This window comes from Mchenga conophoros, linkage group LG15 (assembly GCF_057382185.1).
Source record: "Mchenga conophoros isolate Kocher_MC1m ecotype Shallow Benthic linkage group LG15, M_conophoros_male_GT1.1, whole genome shotgun sequence".
Taxonomy (NCBI): Eukaryota; Metazoa; Chordata; class Actinopteri; order Cichliformes; family Cichlidae; genus Mchenga; species Mchenga conophoros.
In genome coordinates this window covers 36,651,471-36,673,863 of record NC_140540.1, presented here as the reverse complement: position 1 = coordinate 36,673,863, position 22,393 = coordinate 36,651,471, and the positions used below count along the sequence as shown (strand labels likewise).

At 41.4% G+C, this 22,393-nt stretch overlaps 1 protein-coding gene across 9 annotated transcripts in view; it reads right to left on the bottom strand.

The window, feature by feature from the left end:
• The window catches only part of ptprsa (protein tyrosine phosphatase receptor type Sa), a 231,936-nt gene that overhangs the window by 32,584 nt on the left and 176,959 nt on the right, over positions 1–22,393 (bottom strand). For 4 of the 9 annotated variants that reach the window (XM_085246284.1, XM_085246286.1, XM_085246285.1 and 1 more), the window contains 8 exons: positions 15,968–16,561; positions 14,811–14,905; positions 14,380–14,630; positions 13,723–13,810; positions 12,341–12,544; positions 11,979–12,142; positions 9,834–9,949; positions 3,115–3,162 (listed from right to left, as the gene is read on the bottom strand). In XM_085246284.1, coding sequence (XP_085102410.1) covers positions 3,115–3,162; positions 9,834–9,949; positions 11,979–12,142; positions 12,341–12,544; positions 13,723–13,810; positions 14,380–14,630; positions 14,811–14,905; positions 15,968–16,561 — 1,560 coding nt within the window. Of the gene's footprint in view, positions 1–3,114; positions 3,163–9,833; positions 9,950–10,266; positions 10,279–11,978; positions 12,143–12,340; positions 12,545–13,722; positions 13,811–14,379; positions 14,631–14,810; positions 14,906–15,967; positions 16,562–22,393 lie in introns of all 9 variants that reach the window. The other 5 variants (XM_085246287.1, XM_085246291.1, XM_085246290.1 and 2 more) reach the window with 4 other exon arrangements.

Below are 22,393 nucleotides of genomic sequence, written 5' to 3'. Positions count from 1 at the left end.
AAAAGGTTTTGATGGAGAGATCAGACGAAGGAGCCCCACAAATCATCACAAAGACCCCCATTTTGGTCTTTCAATCAACAGAATGCTCATGTTGACAAAATTGCCTTGAACTCCTCATTAGAGACAATCAAAAGTAACATTTGCTTTCAGCTCGACTGCGATCAACAAGAGATGATTTGAATAAAAACCTCACAACTCAATGGGAATACTGTTGAGTCGTTGAATGGTCTCGATCAAGTAGGACATTTCAAATTTAAGTTGACTTAGTTGTTTTTCACTAGCTGTACATGGAAAACACGGTGTTAGCGCAGCCTTAATCTGCAGTGCTCTGTTTGTGCAGCGTTGTTAGCACGGCGACCACTTTTCACTGCTGCCTCTATAAAAATCGTATTCTAGAATCGAGCCCTGACCTGGGGGGGCTTATAGGAAGGGAGGTGTGAGAGGGATCAGAAGGTTTAGGAGTGTGAATGATGCTGAGTGACACAGCGAGCTGCTCCATTTCAGCCTGCTAGTGCAAAGATAGCCTTTTCCTTCATCTGCCGCTTTGCTCGGCATTAGCCGAACACTATCTCAATGACGAATACCCCAACGGTACCTTCCAATACCAAAAACAGGCAGTCCAACATACACTTCCACCCCTCCCCAAAAATCCTACTGCTTTTTATCCCAAGGCATTCACTAAAAGTACAAGCTTTTTTAAATGGGTGGGGAAAATTGTGTTTTTTTTTTCCTCCTTGCTTCAATATCCACTGAATATTGTGTTGCAGCTACTATAATATTATCAGCACTGCTGTGCACTCCAGTCGCTAATCCATTTAGAAGCATAATGGTGAGGCCATGTAATGGAATATGGCGCAACTGTAGATTGTGGCTCTGTCCCTGCACGCCGACTGGCAATACTTAGCACTTCCATATTTTTAAACACAAGGCCTCTTTTCCTGCAGAGCATTGAGGTCAAAAGTCAACAAAATGTTGACACCACCTCAGAAAAATTCAGGGTTAATTGGGCATGCAAATCGGCATAATCACATTAACCATCCTTAACTTTCCCTTTTATACGATGCTTAATACCCCCCTCCAATGTTACGGGGGGTCACCCGTGTTTTGTTGCGCTTAGGGGGGGGGGACCCAACTCTCTGTGCTGACAGTATTCATTAGTGATGGTAATTTATTTTACACTGATATAACAATGTGGCAGTCTCAAGTACATAAAGATTACAATGTACACATGAGACAAATGGACGCCGTGGCATCTTCTGGGCACAGACACGGACATGCCGTATTAACAGTCTACTTTACAAAAAATGCAAACCACTTAAATGACAAACTTAATAGTTTCCCCCTATTCTTAAAGCCCATGTTGAGTTTGTGTTTCAATTAAGCATGTTAATTGCAAACCTTAAGGAAACCTTGTCGGGTAATAGCAGAACTGTTTGTTTATTCATACTTGAGTTTTCTCAGTGAGATAACAAAGCTCTGCGGCGGCGCTTTGGAATGAGCCGAGGTTATTAGCGGCTTCTGCTGTAAGAATTCATTACGATGGATATCAAGGAAGGAGAAAAAAAAGGAAAAAGAAGATGAAAAATGAAATTTGGTTGTCAGTTTACTAGCCTCGCTTTCAAAGGAAAACCCTATCAGACGCTATGAGTGAAATAAGTAAATGTGTTCAAACGAGGGGCCCTTACTTCTCTTTGGGAAAACAAGAGCAAGAGGTTGTTTGAGGGGAGATCAAAGACTGTTTGTGTTGGGGTTTGTGCACGCGTGGTGTGTGTAGTTTTCTTTTCATGTGCACGTATCCCAATTTGTGTGTGTGTGTGTTATCCTTTTACAGTTTTTCTTAAAAAAAAAAAAAGTGACCAGGGCATTTGTTTACCTCAACTGGAGGAGGTAAGAAGCACTTATTTGCAGAAGGCTTATATAAGAGCCTGATGTAAATATGCAATTCAATTTGTTTGATCAGCATAATTAGTACTGTTTGCTTTTTGGTGCCTCATTTTGCTATTAAATTTAATATAAACTACGTGCTTTATGCTCCAAACAAATGAATCTACCACACCTGAAGGCGCGCTGCAATGTTATTTCCCAGAAAATATTTAGCTTCTAAGCTAAACTTGACTGTTAAGCTTACCCAAGCAAAGTCAATCAAGGGCGAATTGCTGTTCTTTCTTAACCTAACTCTGAAGCAGTCAGCCCCCTCTCTCCCACAACGCTCAATCCCAAAGCTTTTCCCCCCCCCTATCTATCTACTATCCTATTTTTCTCCCGCTGTAATCAACATAGTGATTAGTAAACACACGTCACAAAAAAACATCTAATTACACACTTCCAGTCTCCTGATCTGCAGTCGATATGCCTGAGAAATATAATCATTCTTTTCGAAAAGCCAAGCCGGTCTTTCCAAAAGCCTATTTATGATGTCGCGTATTTCCATTTTAAAGAGTCGACGTCTGCCTGTGGATAAGCAAAGAAAATAAAGAGGGAAAACTGGGGGAAGAGTAAAAACCAGAAACTCCTTTTTTTTCTTTCGGGTGATTCTTTTGTGGTGAGCAGGAGAGGGGGTGATCAAATGTCGAGCCATTGTTTGCCACTGCTTTAATTAATTCTGCTTGTTATCTCTGAGCACAGAAAAAGACCCCGTTGGTTCAGAATGGAAATGGAGCAGTGGTGGTGAAGGAGGAGGGAGACGGGAGAACAACAGCTTGGAGGTAAGGATTGGGAGGAAGAGAAAAAGGAATAACACAAGTTGTATTTGGGAAAAAAACCTCCACTTATTAACCAGCTATACATGAGCGGAAGTGATCGCACAGGTTATTTATGCATGGTAGATTAATGCACAGCCAACAGCCCGAGTGAATATTGTGATCCAATCAAAGGGAAAAAAAAAGAAAAAGAAAAAACACACCCTAGTGGACCAATAGAAACAAACATAAAATTAATTAGTGCTCAAATTTTGCTGCATCATGTGAAAAAACAAACAAATGCAAATGATGTATTTGGAAATTGAGGCAAGCGGTGCTCAAATACCTAAAACAAAATAAAACACACACACACACACAAAAACCATACGTATATAAAGAAAGCTGGTACGCAAACTCTGAGAGCATAGTGACTAACTTTCATAGTCAAAATCTGCTTCACTCTGAGGACTGCTTAGACCAGAATCTGTGAAGGACAGCAGACATAAAGGAAATGGTTTCAAAAAGGCTGTAATGCAACACAAAATGCCATGTTAACAGAAAATATGAAATGTGCAACATAACACAAGGGCATGAAGTAAAACACAAGGGTAATATTACCTCAGTTCATCCCACAGGGTGGCCTAAATTATGTTATTTCAGTTTTCAGGCCAAACTGACACACAGACGTGATAAAGTAGGGCAAACATTTCCAAATCTTAACACAACTTCCCGTCCACCACCAATTAGCAGTCAGTGCCAGATTCCCACTTGGGGGCCGACTGGTTGGCTGAGGGTGTCAGCCTCTGTGGGCCCGTGGAAAAATTTTGTCTGCCAACCCCCATATCAGCGGCTATAGAGATCAGCGATAAGAAAATTGATTTGCTATATTTAAGCCTTTATAAACAGCAGTTGGAAAGGCCCCATCCGGAGGACTGTGAGGAAGACAGAGAAGGGAAAAACAGCTTATGTTTGCTGGTGAAAACTAACTCTGAAAGGTTCCTTTGTTTGTGGCTTCATGCCAAAGCACCAGGAGTGAAAGGTGTGGAAAAGTGTCCGCATTCTTGGCTGACAGCTGTGGAGCCGGAGCTGATGGGAGTCAGAGCTCCGAGGAGGGTGGTGACGGTTCAAAATCTTATCTGCTCCAGAGTAGAAATCCTCCGGGGCTCCAGCCGGCCGATATTACGTCCGTGTAGACACAGGTGTCCCCGACCGTTCAAGCAGAAAGGAGCCATCTGTGACAGTATTAACAGGACATGTGGCCAAGAGATGGCATGTGATGGGATGTGTCCAACCTGCCCATCAAGCAAAGAAAAATAGATTTTGCACAGGCTGAAAGCTGTCATCAGAGTGACAGGGTCGATCGCGTAATACAAAGATGGCAAGTTTTATCCAACTGAATCGAGATATTATGTTCAGCTTCACGTGTAAGAAGTGAGAAATTAATGGAACGGAAACAAGATTAGAAGACTTACAGGCTAAAGCGGGATTTTATTAACGAAAACAAAAACAAACAGTTACGCTTGAGTCTCCAAAATATAGCTGCAAAAACAAGCATTCATGGCTTTACATTGACGTCTATAGGAGACAAGACGTCACTGCAGTGATGCAAAAGGAGCGCAGTGAGATGAAGACATTGAACATCCCCCTCTCCCTAATTGATTTGTGACAATGACTAATTAAACCTAGTGGGTGGTTATCTGAACCGCTGTCTCTAAACGTCATTCATCACAGCATGAAGAAAGTACAGGCATGTCTGATTATGTTCATACGGAAGTGTGTGTTATGTGTGTGTTTCCACAGAACTGTGAACGGGAGGACTTGGCCGTTCAAGTTGTTGTGACGTGAGAGTGATGCTTCTTTTGTAGATAAATATAGTGAAGAACATATGTATTATTTTATATGCTGTATGCAGAGGTTTTCTTTTGTTACATATTTGTCACACTCGCACGTTCTAGATAACCAAATGACTTTCAATATTAGACAAATATGTAAGAAAGGAATTGCACCCCCACAAAAACCTTGATAGATCATAAATTTACTGTGAATAACAACAGTTTTTGGAAAGCTGATTTCAGTTTTAACAGCCACAACAAGACTTGATTACTGCTAGACATGCTGAATCAATAAATCCCTTAAAAAGAATTTGTCTGACAAAGTGAGGTAGGCTAACAGATCTGAAAAAGCAACACATCGTGCCAGGGTTTAAAGAAACAACTGAGAAACAAAGCCATTGGCATCTATCAGTCTGGAAAGGGTTACAAAGCTATTTCTAAGGCTCCGTGACTCCAGTGAACCACAATGAGAGCCATTATCCACAAATGGAGAAAACAGAATGAAGTGTCCCAGAAGCGACTGGCTCACCAAAATTACTCTAAGAGCACAGTGACGACTCATCCAGGAAGTCACAAAAGAACTCAACATCTAATTTGCACCTCACTTGCCCAAATTAAGGACAGTGTTCATTATTCAACATTATAAAAGAGACTGGGCAAAAGTAGCATCCATAATGAACAAAAAGAACACAGGCCTGTCTCGCATTTGTCAAAAAAAAATCTTGATGAAGACTTTTGGGAAAATATTCTGCGGACTAACGAGACAAAACGTGAACTTTTTGGGAAGTCTGAGTCGCGTAATGTCTGGTGTAAAGCTAGCACAGCGTTTCATAAAAAGAACACAACACCTACATTGAAACATGGTAGTGGTAGTGTGATGGTCTGGGGCTGCGTTTGCTGCAAGATTGTTTTTGATTTTTCATTAAATGGAAAAGTTCCATCGCTGCTGACATCAAGAGCATGGCACGGTCATGTCGATGCAAGAGGTGCCAAGTCCAATCAGCACGGGGTGCCCGGTACAAGCCTTTTCGGCCACTTTTTAGCACCTTCACGTTAAAGTTGTGATCATTTTCATCAGCAACCTAATGACTAAACAGGAGTTTTAAAAAGAGAAGAGTCCACAGTTTCCAAGACCCAAGAGGGAATACAAGTTTAGGATCACGACCAGGAGGAGGGTTGCTGTTTATTTTTTCCAAAATTTACTGGGTTGTGTGCTGAGTTCAACTTCTACTCATGATGGGTCTAATGGAAGACATTGAGTGCAAAGGTCCTGAAATGTGGTGCAATTACAATTGAGTGCTACATCAGGACATCAGGGCTGCAGCAGCAGAACAGTGTGATGCACTGAAGAATGCGTTCAGAAAGTGTTCCAAGCATGGCAGCTGCATTGGAGGCAGTGTGTCACAGCCAAAGGACTTCAGATAACGCTGAGGGATGGTGGTCAAATTCAAATCATGTTGCCGCAGTCACAGAACATTTTGATCATACCCCATATGACCCTCGGTAAATCGAACTCATCACATGAAAATGTTTATTATAAGTACATTTAATTATTTCTTTATTGCTAGTTGGAGCGTTGTGATAATCATTAACTATTGTAGGAAAAAAGCTTTAACTTTAATATAAAAAAGAGTAGACAAAGAATAAAATGATGAAGAAAAAAAAGCGAGCACTCTGGGCGAAAGGGAGGGCTTAGCTGCAGATAGACAGTAGATATCCACCGAGTCGTGATGCTTCATTACTTTGGCCCCATTTGCCAATTAAACCCTAGGCACAATGGAAGTTAATGACAAAACAAGTCACTCTGTGCCCCAAGGAGTTATGGGATGTCATTGTGAGGCTGTCATATCACCTACAGGCTTTTAAGCATACATGGACAGGCGTGCACAAACACACAAGATGTGCGCACTCTCTCTGAAACATGATGCCTGTTGGAAGGCTAATCAAAAACATATTTTATGTTCCTCAGCACTAGGGGTCAGCGAGCACACATTGCCGACACGGCATATGCTCGGCTGGATTGGAGAGGCCTTGGATAACTGCACGGGGAGTATGCTCATTTGAACAATGGTCGCTATTAGCTGATGGGGATGTTCACAAATGCTCACCGGCCCACTTAATTGGGCTAAAATGTCCATTTAAATTAAATTCCCCGGGTGCGGAGATAACGACAGCGTCCAATTCTGCGGAACAACGGCGAGGCTGTGGAATGAGAATGCTCGTCGAGTATAAAGACAAGTCTTAACATATACGGGTGACTGTTGTATAAAAGAGGGCAAGCATTTGTAATGAGAGTGACTGTTATTTAAGGAAGGCTGAAGGACAGCGGTAAGCACAGGAGAAAATCTCAAAACGTAAGAGCGGCCACTATAACATTGTGGTTACAGAAACCTCTGATAGGACTCTGAATGCCAAGCAAGATAAAGATGGGAACAGTAGCATTTCTCTGTAAGTGTCTCTGTGAGTCTCCTTGCTTCTCTGTCCTCTGATGTAAAGAAATCTCTCTTTCCTTCGAAGATACAAACTCAAGGCGGCATGTCCGGGCTGAAGAGAAATGCTTTATTTTGAAATCTGAGCCTTTTGATGGAGCAGAGACTGGCCATGGATGACAGATGGATTTCCAAAAAAACATCCCGGCTCGAAGACAGAAAGACGGCAGGCAAAAAAAATAAACGAAGAAATAAAAGAAAAGAAACAAGCAGAAACTAGGTTGGGTGTGTTTATTCTACTTATGGAGAATTGTCTCCCTTATTAGCTGTTTGTTTGGACCAATCTGTACAAAGGCTACTTAGATACATAGCGAGCTTTTATGCTACAATACATTTGGAAGGTAACTGGCCGACAGATGTGCCAACTGCATTTTTTTTTTCTTTGCACACCACAGCTTGTAACTGGACACTGAAACTTAACTGAAACAAGAAGACAGCATAAGAAAAACACTTCCACTGCGGCTAAGACCAGAGTCAACAAACCGTAGATGTCAGTGTGGTCAAATTACAGGAGGCTTGATGATAAAAAAAAAGGCAAACAAACAGAAAATCAATCTGAATGAAAGCCAGGGGAAAGATGTCAGAAAGCTATGGCTGGAGAAACCAGACTTTAGCGCAGATGATCATCAGAAATAAGGCAAGGCAAGTTAATTTATATAGCACAATTCAACAGCAAGGTGATTCAAAGTGCTTTACAGAAACATTAAAAAACAAAAACAAATAAAAAGCATGATTTAAAATGAAAAAAAAAGGAACAGTAGATAAAATCAGTAGTTAGAATGTAAGTTTGGAAATTTAAGCTTAAAGTAAAACAGTGCGGATTTGGTGCTTTATTCAAATGCAGCTGAGAACAGGTGAGTCTTCAACCTGGATTTAAATAAACTGAGTGTTTTAGCTGATCTGAGGCTTTCTGGGAGTTTGTTCCAGATATATGGAGCACAAAAGCTGAATGCAGCTTCTCCATGTCTGGTTCTGACTCTGGGAATTGATAAAAAACAGGATCCAGGTGACCTGAGGGATCTGGAAGGTTCATACTGGGTCAGGAGGTCACTGATGTATTTTGGTCCTAAACCATTCAGAGCTTTATAGACCAGCATCAGAACTTTAAAGTCTATCCTCTGACGGACAGGCAGCCAGTGTAAAGACCTCAGTGCTGGACTGATGTGGTCCACTTTTTTGGTCTTAGTGAGGACTCGAGCAGCAGAGTTCTGAATGAGCTGTAGTTGTCTGACTGATTTTTTAGGTAGACCTGTAAAGATGCTGTTACACTAATCAAGCCTACTAAAGATGAATGCATGGACTAGTTTTTCCAGGTCCTGTTGAGACATCAGATCTTTTATCCTTGAAATATTCTTGAGGTGATAGTAAGCTGATTTTGTTATTGTCTTAATGTGTTTTTCTAAGTTTAGGTCTGCATCCATCACTACACCCAAATTTCTCGCCTGGTTTGTGGTTTTTAGATGTATGGATTGAAGTTCTCTGGTGACCTGTAATCGTTTTTCTTTGGCGCCAAAGACTATTACTTCAGTTTTGTTTTTGTTTAGCTGGAGAAAATTGTGGCACAACCAGTCATTGATTTCCTCAATGCATTTACCAAGAGCCTGTACAGGGCCTCGGTCTCCTAGTGACATTGTGATATATATTTGTGTGTCATCTGCATAGCTATGATAGTTTATTTTGTTGTTCTTTATAATCTGTGCCAGTGGGAGCATGTAAATGTTAAACAGAGGGGGTCCCAAGATGGAACCTTGGGGAACTCCACATGTGATACTTGTCTGCTCAGATGTGAAGTTACCTATTGATACAAAGTATTTCCTGTTTTCTAAGTATGTTTTGAACCAGTTTAGTACAGTTCCTGAAAGACCTGTCCAGTTCTCCAGTCGTTTGAGTAATATGTTGTGGTCAACTGTATCAAATGCTGCACTGAGATCCAGTAAAACTAAGACTGACATTGTTCCACTGTCTGTGTTCAGACATATGTCATTAAACACTTTGGTCAGAGCGGTTTCAGTGCTGTGGTTCAGTCTAAAACCTGACTGGAAGGCATCATAGCAGTTATTCTGTTTTAAGAAGTAATTGAGCTGTTGAGAAACTGCTTTTCAAATGATCTTACTTAAAAATGGGAGATTCGAGATTGGCCGGCAGTTGTTCATTTGTGTCTTGTCAAGATTGTCCTTTTTTAGTATAGGTTTAATTACAGCAGTTTTTAGTGGTTCTGGAAACACACCTGACATTAAAGAAAAGTTGACGATATGTAACAGGTCTGACTCTAAAGTCTTTGAGACGTTTTTGAAAAAAAGATAAAACCACGTAGAAAGCCAGGGTATAAAAAAGACAGGCCTGACAATGCACAAAATTTCAAACTCTTTCTTATTCATCAGCGGTTAATGGGGATATGGCAAACACATGCTTATAGCCTACAGGCTGTTATGATGGCAAATTATGTCAAACACAATGATATGGGGGGACTCAGACAGGGTGTACGCAAAAGCACATATGCAATCATTTTGGAGTAGCACATGTGGGTGTAAGTGTAACAATCTGCTGTCACGACACACGTAAAGTGTATTAATGCATAACCATATATTTATATTCTGCTTTCATGAAAGGTTTTCTCTCTGAATTGTAATTGTGCAACAATATGAAAGGTCTTCTCCAGATTCACACATGTATGCAGCCCGTGAGATCTTTTTTGGATTAAACCTCCTTTACAGCCTCCATTAATTTTATTTGAAAAAGAAACTTCTTCCAATCCTTTGTTGCTCTACAATTTTAGAATGAGATGAATGAGCTTCCTGTTCTTCATTCAGAGTGTAATGCACCTTTTGCCTTACCTGGAGTTTGGAAGTTGATGCGCCTCACCTCCACGGGGTCTGTGGGGTGATGGGGTGTAATGTCTGCGTTGTTCAGCAGACATTTTGTGCGTGGCTCCGACTCTTTTCTTTTGTGGCTGGACAGTAAGTCAAACATAAAGAAGGAAGAGGGGAAGACGTACAAAAAAAGACAAAAGAAAAAGAAAAACTTTAATGCACACTTGATCCAGCACAAGAGATCCCATCCTCACTATCTACTCAGTAACTCTGACTGATTGGTAGCTCAGTCGGTCAGAAAAGCTAAGAGTGAAGCAAAATCACGGACTGTGAAGCTGGTAACATGTATCGCGTATGAACAAGTCTCCTTCACTCTCACTAATTAAGGCCATTTTGTGCTGAGACAAGCTATTTTGTCTTGAAAAATGCATTAAATCTAAGTAAGACTAAGCCTTACCTGTCGGGTTTGCTGTTTCCAGAGAAAGCAATAGGAGTCAAATAAATATATAAAGATGGTGAAAACACAACACACAAGGAGAAAGGGAGACGGGGAGGCAAGAAGAGAGATAAATCAATAGAGAGCAGTTTAAAATTCACAGGGGTCGCTGCTGGGCTCGCAAAAAAGCGAGATAAAGCTCATCAGCATTGGAAGAAGGTGTGTGCATGAGTGCAAGTGTGTGCACGTGTCAATGAGTTGGAATGAGTGCGTATTCAATGAAATGTGTAAGTAAGCGCATACATTCGAGAGCCCTGCATTTGTGTGTCTGTGGATGTGTGCGTGCATGCGTGTGTGTGTACGTGTGTGTGCGAAGGGTGCAGATACAGATAGGAAAGGGGAATGTCAGGGCCAAGGGCAGTCCTGGGAAACACTATTCACCATGGAGAGATGGGGGAGATGGGAGAGTGAGGTGGAGTGAAAGAGAAGAGAAAAAAGAGAGAGATTCAAGGAGAGATGTTACTCTCCCTCTAACCATTCAAGATGGAGGTAAACCAAGGTCAGATAGTCACGGATCATCTGACAGTAGCGAGCCCTGCTCATGCTTCTCACACCAGTCCTACCCCCTTCTAGATAATTCAGGGATCTTTCCTGGTATGTAGGGCAACCTCTTGCAACATTGTTCTGTTTGGATTTGCAGCCCCCGAGGCAAATATGTGCAGCTAACAGTAAAAAAGGGCGATATACTGACTGCATGTGCATCTTCCAAAGCTCGAAGCTACAGAGAGTTCACTTAGTCTTGACTCAGAGGAGCAGAGGTGTTGGGCTTTAAAGGCAAGTTTGATCTCCACTACAGTAAAAAAAAAAAAAAAAGATCACCCAGTTTTTAATCTAGTAGTTTAGTCATTACTAACATTATTATTGGGTAACTTAGGCAACACTGGAAAAAGTGCTTGAACACTAGAATTCGCAGTTCTAATTTCACATCCAGACTCTGACAATATGTAGGAAAAACCTTTAGTTATGATACCGTAACATGATAGCTGCACTCCTCTATAATGCATATGGTTTTTATGTGGTAGAGATCATACTGGTTTCATGGTTTGTGTCTATTTAGAGGGAGGGCAGTGGCACGCTTACTAGACTCACTCCAGTCCTGTGATAGAACATTTCTATCCTGTCCCTTTCATGATGACAACAGCCCTGTCCACGTTCTATTAACCAACATCAACAACAAACGAAGCAACACATTTTGGATGAATGCTTTACCAAGGTCTACTTTTGGCACCACATCTTTATTTTATTGTTCCCTTGAATTTATCACCCTTCCTATACTCGCTGTGAATAAACACTTTTGACATCTACTGACTGACAAATTCTTTCTACTAGTCGAGCACCATCTCAAAGAATCTCCTCCTCTCTTCTTTCTCCAACCAGCTCACATCCCACGACCATCTTTTTTTTTCCACAAAAAAAAAGTTTCATATTTACATGCAACTGTGTTTTTGGGACTTTGAATATCATGCTGCCATGAAAACATAATAAGACCCTCGTTCAACATGCCGCCTAGCATGCAATCATTTAAGATAGCCCAATTCCCCAGTTTGACTACAAATAAGGGGTTTGGCATGAAATGACAAGAAAAACCAAACTCCAAACTTCACATCTATTTGAGGTTCTGACATCTTTACACACAAGTATCACCACAAACAGAAATTCCCAAGCCCACTCACTTTTTATACAGAAGAATGGCGATGACGATGCAGATAATGAAGACAACAGCCAGGACGGGGCCCAACACCCATATGAGACCATCTCCAGCGTCTACTGGCAAAGGGTCCACGACCAGCTCAGGAGTCACCACCGTGTCGGTATATGGGCTTGCTGCAAACATTTTCTGAACAGAAACAATTTTTCGCAAAACTTAGTACAGTGCATAAAACCCAAAGATACAAATTGAACAAACTGAATTGAATACCACAAGAAGCATAAATGTGTTAGGTTTAGATAAATCAGCATTAAGAGATCCACTATTAACTGGAGAAAACCGCATAATTAAATCCACTCTGACAAAAATTCGACTGAACTGTCTTACCCCGCTAGTGGCATTGAGTTCAACCAGCAGGAAGAAGACATACTCCTGGCCAGGTTCGAGAGGCTTGTTCTCACAGTTACTGTGGCGGTTTTCAGATCCTACTGTGAAGCTAGCGGGCAGTTGCCTGAAGCAGGCTATGATGTAGGGCTTCTTCTGGTCCAGCTGACGGCGTGAACGGCGCTTTGGAGTCACCTCCCTCAACAGCTGATTGACGTAAAAAGGTTTTATTGTACTTCTTTATGTGTGAGAGCGTGAGTGTATTTTTAAAATTTTGGCAGATCAAAGACTAAATATAGAGAACATTCAAGTCAGACCTAATGAGAGTTTCTGAGTGCAGAAAGTGTTTATAATGTTAATGTTTTTTAAATAAAAATTTAAACAAAACAAGAGCTATTATTTAAGCACAAAAAATGACATCAATTCAATAAACTGGAAATAAGAAACTGTAATATGGCAGTAGTACAAATTTTCAAATACATAAGCAGTAGGTCTCTTGAATAAGTAACTGTTTTGTAGAAGGTCTTGAACTCTTCCTGAGATCAAAGAAAACAATCTGTAGGTGTAACTGCACACTTAAGATTCTAAAAGCTTCAACATTTCTGGCAATGCTCCATGCAACCATGCAACCCTTTCCCCTACATCAATCCTCTCTCATTCAGTTTAGACTGCAGACAGAGGCGGGCCCTAAGCAGAGGGAATGTGTGTAATCCCAAATCCAATAGGGATGGCTGCTGTTGATCTGGTGCTCAAGGTGACCCCGAGCTATGGTTATGAGTAGGAGAAGACTGTGTAATTCTCTCTTCTGCATGCTTTTTGGGGGGGGGGGGTGTCAAATTAGCATAGCTGAGATTTACTTATGTCTGTGTTCTGTGTGCCTTGCCTACATGGGTACATGATGTGCACAATGTGGACAGAACATGAAAACTACTGTTTATGTATAATGATGCAATTTTTGCAATTTTGCCTCTGTATGTCATCACAGTTTATTTAAAATCAGGTAGTCAAGAAGTAACTGAAATGACTTTCAGCTTTAACAGTGAGAAGCCACCAAATCCAAGTTTAACACTTGGAATCGACTGCAGATCTCGTATTTGCTTAATTTTTCTTGGAATAAGAATGTAAAAATCTGACCAGCCCATTAAACTGCTTGTCAGTCCATTGTCCATTTACGTTTGAGCCTCTAAAATGAGGGAAAATGTGTATATATGCCTTTAATTTGTAAACAGACACATTGTTGTTAAATCCCTTCAATTATAGCTGAAAGTCTCCAGTTTAATCATATGTTGGCTGGTTGTACAATCCACTGTGGTGGTGTACAGAGCCAAAATGACAAACAAACAAACAAACAAAAAAACAGCTTGAAAGCTTATTGTGTGCGCTACCTCTTCTATGTCTATCTCATCAGGGTTTTTCAAGTCTTTAACAGTTCCTGGGGTCTTCTTAAGCGGCACCACTACTACATAGAAGTTCCTGTGAACACAGCATGAAAGCACAATAAAGATTTGATTTTAATAAACAATCCTTTAAGATTGTAACAGAATTTACATTAAAAATAGCCTCACACTCAACACTAAATTGACGTGACAATTCGGTTCTCTCAAAGGGCCTAGCAATTACCAGCAGTCCACGTCACATACTCATTACCTAGTGATCTCAACAGATGTCACGTCAGATTTTAAGTATGTCAACATTTAAACTTTTTCAATTAATTCAATTAAATTTTATTTATACAGTGCCAAATCACAACAACAGTTGTGTTGTGTTGTGTCAAGGCGCTTTATATTGTAAGGTAGACCCTACAATAATGCGTACAGAGAAAAACCCAACAATCATATGGCCCCCTACGAGCAAGCACTTTGGCAACAGTGGGAAGGAAAAACTCCCTTTTAGCAGGAAGAAACCGCCGGCAGAACCAGGCTCAGGAAGGGGCAGGGCCATCTGCTGCAACCGGTTGGGGAGAGAGAAGGAAGACAGCAACCCCTAACCCTTCAAGACAATTCAGACAGAGCTCACAGATGCTTTTAGCCCTCAAAACTCACTTGACATCCTTGCTGTCAAATGATGGAAAGGACATGGTGAGCGCGGTATCCGAGTTACTGTAGATGTCCAACTTGGGTTTCCTGATCAGCATGAGCGGCGCTGTCCTGGCTATTACCCGATGTCTTTGCCCACCATTTATGCTTTCTTGACAGATCACTGTGAACTCATAGGTGGTGTTAGGTCTTAGTCCAGTGACGAACACCTTCAGCTGCCTGGCATCCACATCCATCTTCTGGCGGTTATACTCAATCTAGGATTAGAGTGATAGTCAATCAGCAAATTGGTGAGGGAATAGAGAGTAAAAGAGGAAGATTGTTTAGTGGTAACTCATGTCACTGAAATATGACAAACTGAATGACAGTTTTCAATTGAATTCAACTTCAAGGATGCTAAATTACACAGTGGGAATGCTTTACAACATTATACTCACAGTGCATTTATACGGGGACCTGCTTTCAGAAAACTTCCAAGCAATGACCACTGTGGACTTGGTGGCCCACTTTACAGTGAAGTTCTTTGGAACATCTGTTGAGTGCACAAACGCAAGAAGAAGAAAAAAAGAAAGAGGGTGTATCATAAGTGAATGGACCATCTTTACATCAGAAAGAAAGGGAAACAAATAAAGAAACCTGATTTTTCTTTTTTGCTTTTTTTAAAAAAAAAAGAAAAAAAAAGCTGTTCTTCCCCTGCAACGCTCCTCTGGGTAGGAAAGTGAGTGTAACAGTGAGCTGTGATTGGCTGTGAGAAGGGCAACGCGATTGGTTAGGACACACAGCACGTAAGACTCATGGACAACAAACCCATGGAGCACAAGGGTGTACCTACTGGCTAGCCATCGTGGGTAGTGCCAACCCAGCTCATCATTATCTTTGAACCACGAGCATTTGATGATTAACAACTGACCCATGCGGTCCCAATGCCAACTGATCCTACACCTCTACTAAGTCTGGGTTGGCACTGCCAACGTGATGCTGTGTAGGCAAAGAGACAAACCCAAAACATAGCATGCTAACAGTCCTTAGCGGTGCATCTGTGGGATGCCATGCCACAAGCTGTCCTGTCGAAGGACAGGGGGACGGAGAATGAGGTTCTGGGAGAGGAAGGGAGTTAGGAAGGGCAGAATATCTTAAACCAAAAATAAAATAAAGAACCAAAATGAGAGTTTTGCAATTTTAGAGGTCCACACTTACTCTCAAAGTGACTAGATCTGATTGAGATCCTACCTTGTTTGTAAACTGGGGATGTGAGATGACATTAGCTGAGTGACTGTGCTTGGCAACAGGCTGCAAGAATGACTGAGAAGAGTGTCTGACCAAATTGCACTTACCTTGAAATTCTAGGCTTCTTTCCTCTTTCTCAAAATGACTGACTATAACTTACTGACTTATCTTTTACCTGATTTGGGTTATTGAAGTAAGTATCCCACGGCAAGCAATTTAAATATCAATGTTTCCTCTTTCTTGAGGAGAGGTGGAGGTGGTTGAAGGAGGGGGTGGGCAGTTTTTGTGTTGCTGCAGATTAATTTTAGCCAATTTCCAACCCCCCGCCAACTGGGTTGGATAACATAGACAAACAGGCAAGCCCTACCTGCTGGATCAAAGGCCACGGTCCGATACTGGATAGGTGGGCTGTAGGGCCCTGGACCTACACTGGTGTGTGCACGTATTTTCACGTCATATGCCGAGTTCGGTTTGAGGCTGTTGAGCACATAGCTGAAGAGGCTGGGGGGTAAGTGGAGTTCCCGTGGAGCTTCTCTGGTGCCAGCTTCTTTATAGGCCAAAGTGTACTCTGTGATTACCCCATTCCTCTCTGCCAGGACTGGTGGAGACCAGGACAGCTGCACTGAGCAGCAAGTCACATTGGAGCCCTCGTTAATTTGTGGGTATCCCCCTGGCGTATTCTCAGGCACATTGACTTCTACCACAGCCTCTTCCCCAAAGCCACCCCTGCTCTTGGCAGAGATCTTAAAGAGATAAATTGCCCCCCGGTGAATGTTGCCCACAGAGTACTGCCGCTCTTGGGGAGCAAATTCCAGTGTGGCCAAAGGAGAGACATCTTTTCTGCCAAACTGGAGCCGGTAACCCTGCAGGTCCATGCCATTGGTTAGATCTGGAGGATCCCAGCGAGCCACGGCTGATGTCTCTGAGTCCTGAGCCACTGACAGATAGGGCGGACCAGGTACTGCAGAAACAAAGAAATAAAAAGCGTGATGTCTTTGCATTACAGTTTTATTAGAATGCACGTTTTTAAATAAGAGACATTAAAATGGTACATATGGGTGAGCGTTGAAAGTCATTCATGACATATAACCATCGTTTATGTTCTATTTTTCCTTCCGATTTAGGAGTTATGGTTTGTGTTATAGAAAGTGCACTGAGTTTTTGTACTGTGTAGCAAAATCATCAACACTGTTACTATTGATACAAATAGTATACGACGGAAGCATTTACAAAGGATGGTAAAAACATAGCTGGATCAGATACCGCACATAAAACGATGTCTATGTGTCCAAGGTAAAGATCAAGATGAACAAAACTCGGGGAAATTGTTTGAACTTACAGTCAATAAGCTAACAAAGTGAGTCAGAAATGCAGAAGATCCCCAAAATGCTTTAATTCCTAAGTGATCGCTGTACCCATTACCATTTCATGATACATAGAAGCTGAAGCCAAAAATCATTGCATTACAGCAAAGCACCACTAAAACTTTAAGCGAAGAACAGCGCCTTGTTTGTCTCTTGTTGTAAAATGGATGATCTACTCTTGGGGTCCAGACACTATTCTTCAGAGTGGCCCAGTTTTGCTGCTGTTATGGATGACACACGTCTCATCCTAACCCTCCTTTTAAGGTCCCATCACCGAGACAGCGGCAGCAGCAGTTATGTGAAGCCTTTAGTTCTCAAGCTGCTGTCAAAGCTTTGTGAGAGATGAGTGTGGCTGATTTGCACTTGAGCCCCATGTAAATAGATTCTAGCTTCCTCGCTCATCTTCTGATCTATGTACTTCCCTCCTTTTTCTGAGAAACAACAAATTTTCTCAGAAAAGGTGGGGACGGGACAAACAACTGGCAAATGTTATAAGTATTCTATTATAGATACACATTGTTTTATGAATTTAAATCCAAATGCATTACTTTAGTATTAATAAAGAAAACAAAGGAGGTAATGAGACACGTCAGCTATGAAATTAATTACATGTATCTACAGTAGTCAGACAGAATGATGAGTGACAGTCTCCTGCATACTGAAGATTCACAAAGCTTGCCAATTTGTTTGGCAAAGTTGGCCTGCGAAACTGTTTGATCCTGCATAAATTTATTAACAACTAAATAAACTGAATGCAAATTATTAACTGTGGTTGCAGGTGTTATGTACTTTTCATCATTATCTTATGCAGACATAATTATGCCTTCATTTGCTTTCTTTGGCTAACGCTTGTTGATGCTAATGCTAGATGAATTCAAGCTGAATTCACCCCCGCACCCACCCCTTAATCATTGCATCCTGTATCTTTGTGCTTGATGGACAGTCTGAATTTTCTTTGCTGATGTGTGTCAGCCTATTGGCCCTGGTCTCCAGCCAGCTTCATCTCCTATATCGCCATTCCAGCTGCACATAGAGCTATTTGGCTTGTTGCCCAGTGTGAACTTAAAGTAATTTGGAGAAGCCAACATTAGTCTGAGGCAACAGTACTGCCTCTCAGTGGAACAGTATCATCGTGCAAATGTGTCCGTATATACTGTATGTGTCTACATATAGTTTATTGTGATAAGATGTAAGTTTTGTGCACACAGTAAACGCACAGACACACACACAGAGCCTGGAAAGAGAAGAAAGAGAGAGCAAGAGGGACAGAGAGAGAGAGAAATCCACTCCACATACTCTCCTTCCTCTGCGCTTATTATTCATTTCTGTTTGCCAATGATTTTCTTTCTGAAGACTGTTGCTAGAGGAAGATGGAGGTGAGTGGGTAGATGGCGGCTAGTCAGCTGAGCATTTGCCGGTAATGGAAAGGTGGGGGCAGCGAGTGTTGGGTGAGACAAATGCTTCTAATACTCCCTGGCTACATACTGTAGCTCAGCTTGGTGTCATTTGGAAACCCACTCTCCCTTCATGATCACTGCTAATCAAGAAAATAGAATCAGGGAGAATGATCCTGCAAAGGCGCAGCACGTGTCTTCGATTCTGTTTTTGTGCTTCGCTTCGGAATTCAACAGGCTGCCATATGTATCCATTGCAGCCTGTGTACCCCCAAAACGGTTTTATTATTTGTACATTTTAAACTGGGGCCTAGTGCACACTGGGGAGAGGGATCACGGGTACTGAGCCAGCAGATTGGTGTAGAGAGGGGGAGGAGGGGTGGGGGGACTGCTCATGGTGTGGGCTGAGTGTGTGTGTGTGTGAGTGTGAGGTGCTACAAGGAGATGATAAAGTCAACAAGGCCATAGTGAGGGGTTGAAAAATGAGTGAATGAGAGATGATGAAGGTGACTGGGGACAAGGTGCAATCAGCTGCAAAGAGGGCCCAACAGGGATATGAGGAGGCAGAAACGTGTGTGTGTGTGTGTACATGAGCGATTCTGGGCTTCCAGGACACTTTGATTGTCCCTCTCCACCTCTCCTCTGTGTCACCCTCCTTTTACCCACAGTCCCTTTTTTCTTCCCAATTTCTTTACTTTACTTCTCCCTTCGCACGATGTCCAATTCCCACTCTCATTTCCTAACTTCCTCCTCTTTCCACTCTTTGACCATTTCAGGGTCGAGCCTGATTCAGTCCCTCCTTGTGGGCCTCCCTGCACATTTCCCATTAGGCCACCATATTAACAGAATACTGTTGATACTTACTCAGTCTGACTCAGAAGGGGACGATCAGGTTTCTTTCTCATTTCCTACCTCTCTTGTGCACGTCAGTCACGCATACGCAACTTTGCAAATGCTGAAAGGTCGTGTAAAATCTGTCTCTCTGATCTTTATTTTCCCTTTGCTTCTTTGAATCCTATCTGCCTATATTTCAGGGATTCATGGAGAGTAGTAATTTGTAGGGTGGGAAATGTAATGGAGAAAGAAAAGCAATAAATTTCACTTGGCCCATTCGGAGAGAAGGAGCCATTAAAGAAGCAAGGAGAAAAAGAGCTCAGCAACCTTTTGCATGATGCATCAAGTATTGTGAGGTTGGCCTAAGGGAGTTTTAACCAGTTAAGATGTTACAAGTGGAGGATACCCAGCAATCTTTAAAGCTGTAAATAACAGTGTTGTGGCTGATTTGATCTGAATCAATATCCATCCATACTTGCAATGCAATTTATAAATAATTAAAATCAAACCTAATATGATTTAATCCATCCATTTGTGTGGATCACACCAACAGGCCTTATGTTTGGTACCTGGTGATGCAAAATAACAGTTTTTCCCCTTGCTCTATAGCCTCTTGGGATCCCAAGCTGATATTTTGAGCAACTTGGCGCACAGCCTACCAATAAATAACTGTGCCTTTGTAGCATTATGTTTTGACTTTGTTCGACTTATAATGAAGTCTTGACTATTTTTTTTCCATTAGCATGTGAGCAAGAACGAAAGATTTAAAGGACGCAGACATTGATTGTTGGCCGTGGTTCAGTGTATTCCTCAAAGGAAGAGTTTTAAAAATATGACTCATGAAAAGCCACTTTTCAAACCTAGCTTTCACTCAGCAAACAAAGAGAGATTCAGCCACAGAATAAATGTTGTTCATCTATGACTCACAAATAGGTATGGAACTCCAGTTTTATCCAAGTCAGACAAAATCCTGCATAGATCTTTTTCAGATCCTTTTTGATACACCAAACTACCAGAGAGGCTGGTTGGAAAGTCTGGAAGATAAAAAGCCTTGGCCATTGATGTTACAATTTTTAGTGGCAAGAAAAAACATGCCATCGTTGTCATGACGCACTGTATCGAAGCCTTATTGTTACATAAAAAAAGACCAAGGCTATGACATCTTCTGTAGGCAACTGCTCTCCTCAAGTGCATGCTTTAGAAAAAAAAAAGATTTTAGAAGAAATTGCATAAGTTACATGTTTTTAAAAAAATATATATTTTTAGAGGACGTACAATGTGGGAGAATGTTAAATTGATTTACAATACGCATTTGAAGTGTGCCAATTTATGAGTGAGTTCACACAAGTGCAAACCACACGAAGGAGTGGTTGTCTCAACAAAGAACATCTGTTTTTCATGGTGAAGAAGAAGAAAACATCTTATATTTGGGTTTATAAGTTCCTACAAGTTGGGATCCATTTTTAGTGTGGTTTTTGATGAAAAGTTTCTATGAAAGTTTGTGTTTTGTTTAGTTTTGTAGTTGAAGAATGTACAATGTTACAGTTACAGTGTTGTGCAAAAGTCTCGAGACACCTGCAAATTTCTTAATATTTAAAAAAAAAAAGGCAAATCAGTGATGAAGATATAGTATATGGGGCAAAAACAGAATTCTAAAGATGCTAAAAAAAAAGTCAGTTGCTTTTCTGCGTTCATAATTCCACCACTGGTACCATGACAGAGCCTCCGCCATGTTTTACAGATGCCTGTAGACGCTCATTGTTGTAGCTCTGGCATGACCTCCTTCATTACATATTGATGTCGATTTGAACCAAGTTGCTCAGCTGTCTGTGTAAACACAACACTGTTTCATCCCTTGAGATAGGTGTCTGCTTTATGCTTCAATGATTTATAGGTCAGTGTAAAGTGTCTTACCAAACAACAACAAAAACATCTTCTAGAAAATGGTCAGGTAATGAGTGAAATGAGTGAAAAAGCAGACCTTAGGAAAGCCTGAGGAAGTATTGCTTAAAAACACTTTAAAAATGAAAAGGAAGTCTGGGTACATGGAAACAAAATCTCAAAAGCCTAAACAGGGCTTCTTGATTAGTCCACTAATACCATAATATAATCATATGAGACCATCCTCTGTAATTGAATGTACAGGCACTATGAACTGTGTATAATCTGATGATTCTGTCACCTGTTCTCATGTTGTCTGAATTTTTTGCAATTCAAAGATGTAACTATTCAATTAGTTCATTAGTTCAACTTGCTCTGGAGGAAAAAACAACAAAAGAAAATTGCCTTGAAAATTGCCAATGTCCCAACCATCCTAACGGTGCTTGGGACAAGAAGGACATCTGCTTTACCTCCAAGAAAACCTGTTTTTACTTCTTTCCCCCAACACCTCAATCTCTCACCTCTTACCCTATTCTATTTATCTTGGCCCCTGGCATAAACTAGTTCTTTAATTCAATCATAATAAAAAGGAGAAGCTCTCCCTTCGAGGGACAAACAGAATTGCTGTGGAATGGCGCATCAGTCAGCCAGTCCTGACAGAAGGATGGAGAGTGACAGCACTCGCTCAGGCCCCTTGGGCAGCGCCATGCTCCCTGACACCTGTAACACACACTTGTCACGAGATGGGACATTTGTGTGTACACACGTTAGGTTGTGAAAATGTGCTGTCTGTACAGGAGCGTATGACATACCACTCTACAGGTCTGCACATATCGTTACAGACGAAATAATCAAACCCTGATAAAGATTCAGCAAAGCAGAAATACTGCGTTTTTAAAATATCTATGTGAAGAACTTCTGAAATAGAAGATAGATGGGTGGATGGATTTAAAGTTACTTGCTTTTGGGGGGAATGGAAGGGAATGAGAGCATGGACTGAAAGACACCAGCTTTATCAAGATATAAGCATTTTTTTGAACATTACTCGACCATTACACCACCTTGTCCTTTGTCTTTTTGAGTCTTCTGACTGTTTTGTAAGGTAATTCTGAATGTAACCCCAAGATCAGAATTTAGTGCCTGCACTTTTTTTTTTTACATCCTGCATGCCAGCCTAACTGCTCTTCCTTCATTCTGCCTTCTGTTGTTACTGATTGGACAGTGCCCCAATCCTGTGCTCTCATCAAGCTGCAGCAGTAATTCTTCCACCTGCTTCAAAAGTACAGCCAATCTGTTCTTCCAGCCAGCCCTGATTTAGGG